Below are 10,000 nucleotides of genomic sequence, written 5' to 3' on the forward strand. Positions count from 1 at the left end.
TGTGTGTGTGTGTGTGTGTGTGTGTGTGTGTGTGTTTATGTGTGTTTGTGTGTGTGTGTGTGTGTGTGTGTGTGTGTGTGTGTGTGTGTGTGTGTGTGTGTGTGTGTGTGTGTGTGGACCTGGTGCACGCTCAGATCCGTGTGTGTGAGGGCCGCAGTCTGCCAGAGCTGGGCCTCAGGCAGGACAAGATCCGCATCAACGGCTGCGCCATCCAGTGTCGCGTTACCACTGAAGATCCCGCCCGTGGCTTCCAACCTGACACCGGACGTCTGGAGGTAAACATACTACACACACACACACACACACACTAACACATACACACACACATACTCACACTTAAAATATACAAAAAAACACTCACACACACACTCTACTCTCTCTCTCTCTCTTACACACACACACACACACACACACACACACACACACACACACACACACACACACACACAGTATCACACACACACACACATAATATGCTTTCAAGCAACAGCATACACAGAAACCAATGCGCTACGGGTCTTATTCATCACTCCGTAATATGTGTGTGTGTTCGAACCACCAAACTGCAACGACAGATTGCTCTTACTTGCTTCCCTAATGCTGATGAATCGGAATCACTCTCGCTCTGCCAGCCTGTGTTTGCAATTACCCGTCTGTATCACACACACTCCAATGAGGCCTTGGAGCCCTCTGAAGCCAGATCTGGTCACCCCTGAGGATGCGATCTAACTCAAGGGATGCTGTGCCTCCCATTACGTGGTCTAATCACAAGGTGAGAACTGGGAGAGTGTTAGTCTATATCTGGGAATCAGATTCTATGATTCTATGAAGATGATTTTATGTTTTTTTTTTTCTGTCGAATGAAGATGTTGCTAGAAAAGACACATGCGCGCTGATAAACACACCTGGCTTGCTCAAATGAGACCTTGTAGAGTTCTTGTAATACATTTAACTGGAGTGTTTAATTTATTCATGGTTTAGTTACAACATGCTCAGAAATTCTGCAGAAGGATTTCTGTGAAATGAAAGCTAATGTGAGAATGCCAGGTCTATTTTTGTAATATTTATATATTTAAAAAAATATTTATATATTTATCATACCCAAATGATTTAAAAATGATCATTAAAATCAAAACTAAAAAACAACAAAAAGAAACTCCAATGAAAAATGACTGATAGACTAGACCGTGTTTTTGTTTATGAATATTGTAAAATTAATCAAAATACATCTACTATGGACAAGTGATTTGTGAAAGTGAAACATTAGATAAGACTGGTGTTTTTCAAACACATTTTTACTTTAAAGTATTTTTAACTGTACAATAGAAGTTTTAAAAAGTATGCCTGATTAATATAATTTAGCAGACTCTAGCAGACATATTTCCAAGGTCTGATTTGCGCTGACAACCCTCTGCTTTGAATATGGCAGTGTGCAAAACTGCCATATTCTACTGTTGATGACAATGAAGCCTTTCTGTAATCACTCTCTCCTGTGGATCCGCATCAAGCACAGCTATAATAGTGATGAGATATCATTCAAAGGAGAGAATATTAATACAAAATTAATTAATATGCATGTTCTGCAAGGTTAAAATATGCACAGATGTTAATTAATGATGTTATGGCTAGGAAATTATTTACCAGTTTGCATTACCATGACATGATGCAGCTTAAGAGTCTGTGCCACCTGTGTTGTTAGATTGGCACAAGAATGGGTTGATCTGGAAGGTGATTTTGGGGAGAATCTATTGTCATTACAAAGGGAGACCCATTCAAACCTATGCTGGCTTTTATCCAAAGCAACTTATAGGAGCAGTTGGATATTAAACCTGGGTCCACGGTGTTCTAGCCCTCAATGCTAACCGCTTATGTCGAGAAGTATAACAACATAAACATTGTCGAAGGTGGATGCTGTGAGGTTGAGTGTCCTCTGGTGAATTTGAAGAGCGTGTGTGTTGGGGCTGAGCTCCAGACAGCCTCGGCCCAATTTAAGTCCAATTTAGCCTCAGGCAAGGCACAATTCTGAACAGCAAATTCAAGTATGATAACGCTGAAGCTCAGTAATTGTGTGAATATGTTCACAAGGAAAGTAGGCACACACATTTGTACTTGTGTATGTTTTGTAAATGAATGAGAGCCACTTTTCTTTTCTTGCTCACACACGACAGACAGACAGACAGTCAGACAGACAGACAGACAGACAGACAGACAGACAGACAGACCAGACCACTAATTATGACGCATAATGATTAATACAAAAACGTACAAACTCTCTCACAAATAAATTGGTGTTTTATAGACACACACATATTACATATGAACATCAGAAATACATACACAACACCAATACAAAAGTCTCTCCCTCTCTCTCACTCTGTCTCTCTCTTGCTCTCTCCCTCTTTCTCACAGACTCACACAGATTCATATTACACACTGTGCTTTGTTTTGAGTACACAGTGTGTGTGTGTGTGTGTGTGTGTGTGTGTGTGTGTGTGTGTGTGTGTTACACCTACACACACACTGTGTACCCAAAGCACACCACCCATTTTCCTGTCAATCCATCATGGCTACATCCCGCCCCAGTCTGGCTAGATAGACCTTTTAGAATCTACAATGCAGCACAGCACACTGTGTCCCCTGACCCCCCTCCTCTGGGACCAGCGAACACTGAAGCTTGTTCTGCTCACGTGCTCCTGCGCAGCATGTATCATTTAGATGATCTCTCTTTCTCTATGTCTATCTTCGTCTGTCTCGCTTCCCCCTGTTCTCTCTCTCTCTCTCTCTCTCTCTCTCTCTTTCTCTCTCTCTCTCTCTCTCTCTCTCTTTTCTCCTGGCCTATTGCTAGGGTCCCTGAAGCTCAAGGCAAAATCACTTTGTGCGGATGAATCATTGAACAGATATTGACGGAGACTGATTTTCGAGGCGAGCGCGCGTGTCAGACTGACGAGCTCCCGGCTAGTTGGGGATGAAAGAAGGAAACAGGACTGGGGAGAAAAGAAGGCCCCCCCCCTATTCCCACCTGCCGAGAGTTTCTGTAGTCCTGTCGTTCCCCCCCTCCTCCTTTTTTCCCCCTTTTCAGTTCTTTTTTCCCCCTTTTCAGTTCTGGGATAAAACAGACAAAACAAAGACAGGAAGAAAGGAGGGCTGTCCATTCCCACCTGCCGAGCGTTTCTGTGGGTCCTGTCCTTATCCCCTTACCTTGCCCCCCACCCCCTCGTCCCCCACCCCCCACCCCCTCCACCCACCAGTTCCAGTTCCATGCAGGGAGCTTTTGATGGGCGACTGTTGTTGACAGCTCGCTCACTGTTTCCTCTTGTTTCCTCTTGACACCTCCCTCCGCAGATGTGGAAGGCGAGTGCTTCTGACACGGTCACCTCTAGTAGTCACATCTACAGGGTCTGTCCCTCTCAGCAGGCGCACAAGGCCTTGAAGGCCATGTTAGTGTAATGGCCAGCTTGGGAGTGAATTTGTTTAAGCTTGTAAAATCTGTACCAATATTTGTGTGCGTTCTTGAGTGAGCGTGGATATGAGTGCATTGTTCAGCAAGTGTGTGTGTGTGTGTGTGTGTGTGTGTGTGTGTGTGTGTGTGTGTGTGTGTGTGTGTGAGAGAGAGAGAGAGAGAGAGAGAGAGAGAGAGAGAGAGAGAGAGAGAGAGAGAGAGAGGGTGTATGTGTGTGTGTGTGTGTGTGTGTGAGAGAGAGATTGAGATTTTAACCATACTTTATTCCAGTTTTACAAAACCAAAACAGGTCAATCAATCACTTTTGTTAATACAAATTAGAGATATAAAAAAAAGATCATAAAACCATTTTATAAAAGATGGCTAAAATGCAATTCATTTTCAATCACAGTGCAAAGTGCTTGTTTGGTACACCACACCTCCTCAAAGGTTTCAGATTTTGCATTAACTTATAAAACCGAAGTCAACCAAAACTCTGGCTTTTAACCAGGGCAGAAAACAGAACAACAACATTAGTTCCTGGTAGGTTCTCCACCGTATTCCTCCTTGTGATATAAATAGCCATTTTTGGCTTGCCCCAGGATAAAATTCAGAAGTTTGCATACATTTTGTCTTTTTTTTGACATATTTAAAACCAAGGGACAAACATCTCTGTGGAGAACTCTTTCACTGAACGCACAAAATAAACTTTGTAGCAAGCAAAACAAAGGTTTTAACCTTTAAACAAAAAGAAAAAGCATGAAAGACAGTTTCCCTTTGATAACAGAAAGGACATTCCCTGACTAGCATTTGTGTTTATCACTGAAACAAAAAAGCATTGACAGCAACTGCTCCATGAAGAATTCTCCACTGTAAGTCACCCACCTCTTAGCCAATGGTGGTTTGTACAGTGCTCTCCATTCAGGCCTCACCCCACTATTCAGTTTGAGAGCAGCCTGGTGTGTCAGCCCTGCTCTCTAAACCTTTCCTATTAAACACCTTTTACACAGGCATGGTGGTACAGCTGTTTCCCGCAAGACCATATCCAGCAACATAGTGTTTGGGCTCCTAGATGTTGTTGTGGACCTGTACACCCATCCAAATTGGGTGCAATTACCAGCCCTAGGAAAAGGGTCCAGTTGGTCAGATGACACACCCCTGAACAATAGTCCACAAGTAGCTTAAGTTCATCCAAGGTGCAGGCAGCACACCATTTTTCCAGGAGCTGCGGACACAACCCGAAGATCTCATAGTCCCATGGAATCAGCAAGCCCCCTCCTATTCCTAAAAGTGTGGCCCTGTCCGGGTCAACTACATCTTTCAAAGTGACAATCTTGGCACTCACACAGCATCTTCTGGAAGCTAAGGGAAATTGGTTGAGGAGATATCCAGACGGCACCTCCAACCACAGGCTCTCTCTAGGAGCCAATATAAGGAGACTGCAGAACCAAACCTTTTGACATTAAACAAGGCCCAAACTTTCAAGCAATTACGATAAAATGGTGGCAGATTTGAAAACACCATTGCATCTGGTCTCATCAAAACAAGGGATTTGTCCAACCCCAAATTCCCACCCATTTTCAGTATTGTACAGCTCAAACACTTCCATGCAACATTTGTAGGCCCTGTCAAGAGCCTTTTTACAAACTGCAGTCTAAAAGCTGCAGTCCTACTATGTAAAGTGTATGAGACCCTGCCCTCATCCCAGGGCAAAAAACAGAACAGATTGAGGTACCCAATGCAGCCCATCCCAAAACAAATTCCCAAAACAGACTGAATTTTTTGCAACAGGTCAGGTGGAGGGTCTAATGAGGGATAGTCTATGCCAGCTGGACGATGCTACCAGATTGTTAATGATAAGTACCCTACTCTGTAGGACATTTTTGACAATAGCCACTTCCATCTTTCAAGCTTCCATTGACCCGGGCCAACTGCCCCTCCCAATTTTCTCCATAATTTTATCATTCCTGTGAAAACACCCAAATACTTGAAACCATCTTTCCTCCAGTTCAAAATGATCTGGGAGACTGGGCACTCCCTCCACCCATTGACCCAGCAATAGAGCCTCACTTTTTGGACCCAATTAACTTTGGCCGGCTGAGAGTAACTCAAACTCCTTAAGAATGTCAACAACCATCTCTATATCCCTTCCCCACTAATAAGAAGAACTATGTCATCAGCATAGGCTGACAACCTAAGAGGTACATTACATCCAGGCACAGACACACCCTTCAAAGTTAGTCTTATTTTGCAAAAGAGGCTCCATTAAGCAAGAGTATAGCATACCAGGACAAAGGGCAGCCTTGCCTTTACCCTCCCTGCCAACTCTTTAAAAGGAGCACCTAAACCACCATTGACTTTGAGAACACTCTCCACACCATTGTACAGAACCCTGACCTTCTGAATAAAGCCTTCACTGAATCCAAAGGCATATAACGCTACCTAAAGATAGCTGTGCTCCACCCTATCAAAAGCTTTCTCTTGGTCTAAAAGAGACTAAACCCACATCAAGCCCCCAAAATTTTAGCCATGTCTATGACATCACGGAAAGAAACATTATCAAAAATGGATCTAATTGGGAATACAGTATGTTTGGTCCGATGGATGACCTGATCTATCACCCTGTATAATCTGTTAGCCAGTGCTTTGGACAACAATTTATAGTCACTACACAGGAGCGACACGGGTCTCCAGCACTTTATATCAGTGAGATCACCCTTTTAGGTAGAAGCGGAGGGACTGCCCCACGACAGCTCACGGGCAGAAGTCCTTTAGCAAGACTGTCGCTAAGCACTGCAAGCAAACCTCCCCACTCAGACCAAAAAGACTTATAAAGTCTATGGGGATTCCATCCAGGCCAGGGCCTTAAGCACACTCCATACCTTGGAAGGGCCCTCTCCCAGTTCCCTCCAACGCCAGAGGAACAAGTCTTCAGCCAAGGATTCCTCTGAAAACCTGAGGCAATCCCCTCAAGAACACACTGTCAGCCTGTACAATCAGCTTAGTTCGCTCCCTGTGATAGATCTTTATAGAACTGTGCAGTTCTATTTCACATCATGCACACTGGTCAAAGTGTTCCAGACTCAGATTGCAAAGAATGAATGCATTTCCTCTGGGCCATTTTTTTTTCCTCCAAGCTAAAGAAAAAACTTTGAAGGCACATCCATCTGAGCCACACTGAAACGTGAACGGAGATTCAACGCCTTCCTTGTGCATTAACACCTAGCAGCTCAGCTAAGGCATCTTCTTGGTTGCCAAATTGTCAATGTCATCATGATCCCCAGTAGAGTAAGCCAAATTCTGAATTTCTACTAACTCTGCTTTCCAACATTCAATTGACCGGGTTCTGTCACTTGTGATATTTCAGTGTACTGTTTGCACAGTTGTTGGATTTGTAATTTGCCAAAATCCCACCACTGTTGTAAGGAGATAAAAAGATGTCTTGCATTCACAAAAACATCCCAGAAAGCTTTAAAACATCTCTAAATTCCTTATCATGGGTTAAAGTGGTATTAAAATGCCAATAAGCACTCTTTGGCTTCACTGGAGCTCAGGAACCCACTGCACACAACCAAACTATGATCTGAAAAGCTTACAGGAGTAAATAGCACAGTTCTTAAAATATTAAGATGATGTTTAAAGCAGTAAAACCTGTCAAGCCTTGCTAAAATCAATCATTACAATGGACATGAGTCCAAGTATATTGTCTTTACGATCCATGTGAAAAATTCCTCCACACATCACTTAGGTCATGTGTCTGCATACGATGACTAAGCTTTTCTGCGTGGAAAAGCATATGCCCTCAACATGATTCCTGTCCATGTGTCCTGCTCTGTGCAGTTAAAATCCCCCCCCAATAAACAAATATTCATCACTATTGCATCCAGCTATAACAGTAGACAATGTTTCTAAAAATGCCACTCTTTCTGCTGCTGTAGTTGGTGCATACACACAAACAAAAACAAAAAACATGATCCTCAAAGACAGCTCTAACTTTTTGCAATCTTCCCTCTATAACTTCCACCCACTTCATAAGAAATGGGAGTAAAGCTCTTTGAAAAAAGACATCGACTCCCCCCACTAACGTTGGGTTAATGACTCAAAAGAGAAAGACCCTCCCACTCTAGAGCCCAATCAGTCGCTGCTCCTTGCATCACTGTGCGCCTCTTGCAAGAGCACGGCGCCTAGACGCTTTAATACTTGATGAGGAGTCGAAACTGGGCTCTTTTCAAGGGATCCCTAGCCCCATTAATATTTAGGGAAGCTACACGAAAATCACCCATGGTCAAAAAACAAATGAAAAAAAAAAAAAAAAAAAAAAAGTTGCATGATTAAACACATGATTCTGCTTACTTGGGACGTGCTGCCTTCTCTGATTTACCGTCCCTTACCCAAAAGTGTATTTAACTTTAGTGAGGAACTTGGTTAAACGGTAGACCTCAGGGTTAGAAAAAAAGCCCGTCAGAAATGAACTGCTTTGTTGTGGCCATGAATTGTTCAATATCAGGGGAAAAGCTGTCGATCTGAACATTTCTAACATGCTCGTTTCTTTCCAGAAATTTTTTTTAATGTCCTGTACAGTGTATTCTTGAGTAGGGTAACCACTCATCATAAAACTACAATCCACACTACAGTCAGAATCACTTTCTGCCGGCTGGTTTATTTTGGCCTCACAAGATGTTTCTTTTTTGCCTTCAATGGTCTCATCCATTTGTGTTAAGCTTTTGACCTTTTGGGGCATTTTAAAACAGGTTCAACCTCAGCTTCCATTTCAGAACCTTCGTCATCTGAATCAATCCCATCTGTCAGATCATCTTCCCCTGCTACGCTATTCTGGGAAAAAATCTACGCTTTCGTTCAGCCTGGGTGTCTGGGTTCAGCCTGGGCTGCATCTTCCCCTGCTGGCTCCGCAGGGTAGGCCCACACGGGAGGCTCACCTCGCTGAAGAACCTTCTCCCCCCTCTGCCTGAACACCACTAGCTTCTGCACCCTCACCATTGGGAACATTAATACTGGGGGGCTGTTCATTATTGATTCACCCCTCGCCTTCAGCCCAGTGCCTGTACCGTTTGGGCAAGCCCGCACTAGGTGGCCAACCTGGTCAGCGCCAAAGCACTTCATTTGACAGGAGGACATACACCAAATAAATGAAAACCCTCTATGGGCACATTCAGGAGTAAAATCTATATCCTTATTATCCTTTAAAATCATATGCACCTGACGTCCTGAACGACACAATATGCGGGATTGCAAAGGAGGATATGCAAAGGAGTGGATTGCTACTTGAAATAAGCTATCTTCCTTATCGGGTGATACTAATTTGCCATGACGGGAAAGAGATTCACTTAGGATTTCATCTTTGATAAAAGGGCGGAATGTTTGGGAAATAAATACTTTTTTAGAGGGTGATGATAAAGGTAGCACTGGGGTGAAAACACCATCAATTACTACTCCCCTTTCAATCACATCATTTGCCAACTCTACCGCCTCGAAACAAAACAACAGCCCTGTTCATCGAGCCGCCGAGAGGATTTTGTCGCGACCGACCATCTCACCAACAGCCAAGCTACATTCTTCAACGCTGGCATTAGCTGTTATTTTAATGGCATGTCGCCGTGTTAAGGACCCAAACACTCCTGTACCTAAGGCCGCCATGTGCTCCCAGGTGGGGCAGACGCCTCGGTATAAGTAGCAAACGGAGCTAACTACTAACAGCAACCTACCCAACCTTAACCTTTTTAAACCCAAACCAAACCACCCAAACAAAGAAAAAAAAATATAAAAGTAAGTAGAGGTAGAGAAAACAGTGAAAAAAAGGCAGCTGCCACACTTCCACGCTCTCACTTTCGCAGCACTCATCCCACTCTAGCCGCATTACGCGCTCAGAGAGAGAGAGAGAGAGAGAGAGAGAGAGAGAGAGAGAGAGGGTGTATGTGTGCGCGTGTGTGTGTGTGTGCGTGTGTGTGTGTGTGTGTGAGAGAGAGAGAGATGTGTGTGTGTGCATATGCATTGTGCCAGTGACTTATGCATCTTGACAGTATTCACACATGACAGCACCAGCAGTGTCATGGAGGTCCGGCTCGTGGCCATCTCCCTCAGTGGAGTGTGGTCCACTGCTCTCGTCCTCTGTGTCTCACCACTGCCAGCGGTCACCAGATAGGGCCAGCATCTTCTTCATGTCCTTCTCTCTTCTCTCCTTCTCCCTTCATCACTCCATCTATCCATCCATCTATCCTTTCATTCATCCACCCTTTCCCCTTTCAGTGCCAAAACCTCAAAATCTCCCCACATCATCAATGCTGAGTCCAATCCCCCCAATTAGCTTTCACAGTGGTTCAGTCCAAAGTATCTATTCACTGGAAGAGTCTCTTGGGATGCTCTGATTTCACTACAGTTTAGGGAGGTAACAGATGTGTGGAAGAGTCTCACCTTACATGACAATACTGAGGCAGCAAAAATACATCCACCATTTTCTCCTCTACTGCACCACTGCGTTCTCTCTCTCTCTCTCTCTCTCTTTCTCTCTCTCATTCAGTCTGCCAATACCTGTTTGCCAGGAAC

At 43.9% G+C, this 10,000-nt stretch overlaps 1 protein-coding gene across 1 annotated transcript in view; it reads left to right on the top strand.

Moving 5' to 3' along the window:
• The window catches only part of LOC125289955 (pyruvate carboxylase, mitochondrial-like), a 219,245-nt gene that overhangs the window by 53,657 nt on the left and 155,588 nt on the right, over window positions 1–10,000 (top strand). The window contains exon 4 of the mRNA XM_048237070.1: window positions 113–275. Within this exon, the coding sequence (XP_048093027.1) occupies window positions 113–275 (163 nt within the window). The remainder of the gene's footprint in view (window positions 1–112; window positions 276–10,000) is intronic.

The sequence above is a fragment of the Alosa alosa genome, chromosome 24, assembly GCF_017589495.1.
Source record: "Alosa alosa isolate M-15738 ecotype Scorff River chromosome 24, AALO_Geno_1.1, whole genome shotgun sequence".
Lineage (NCBI taxonomy): Eukaryota > Metazoa > Chordata > Actinopteri > Clupeiformes > Clupeidae > Alosa > Alosa alosa.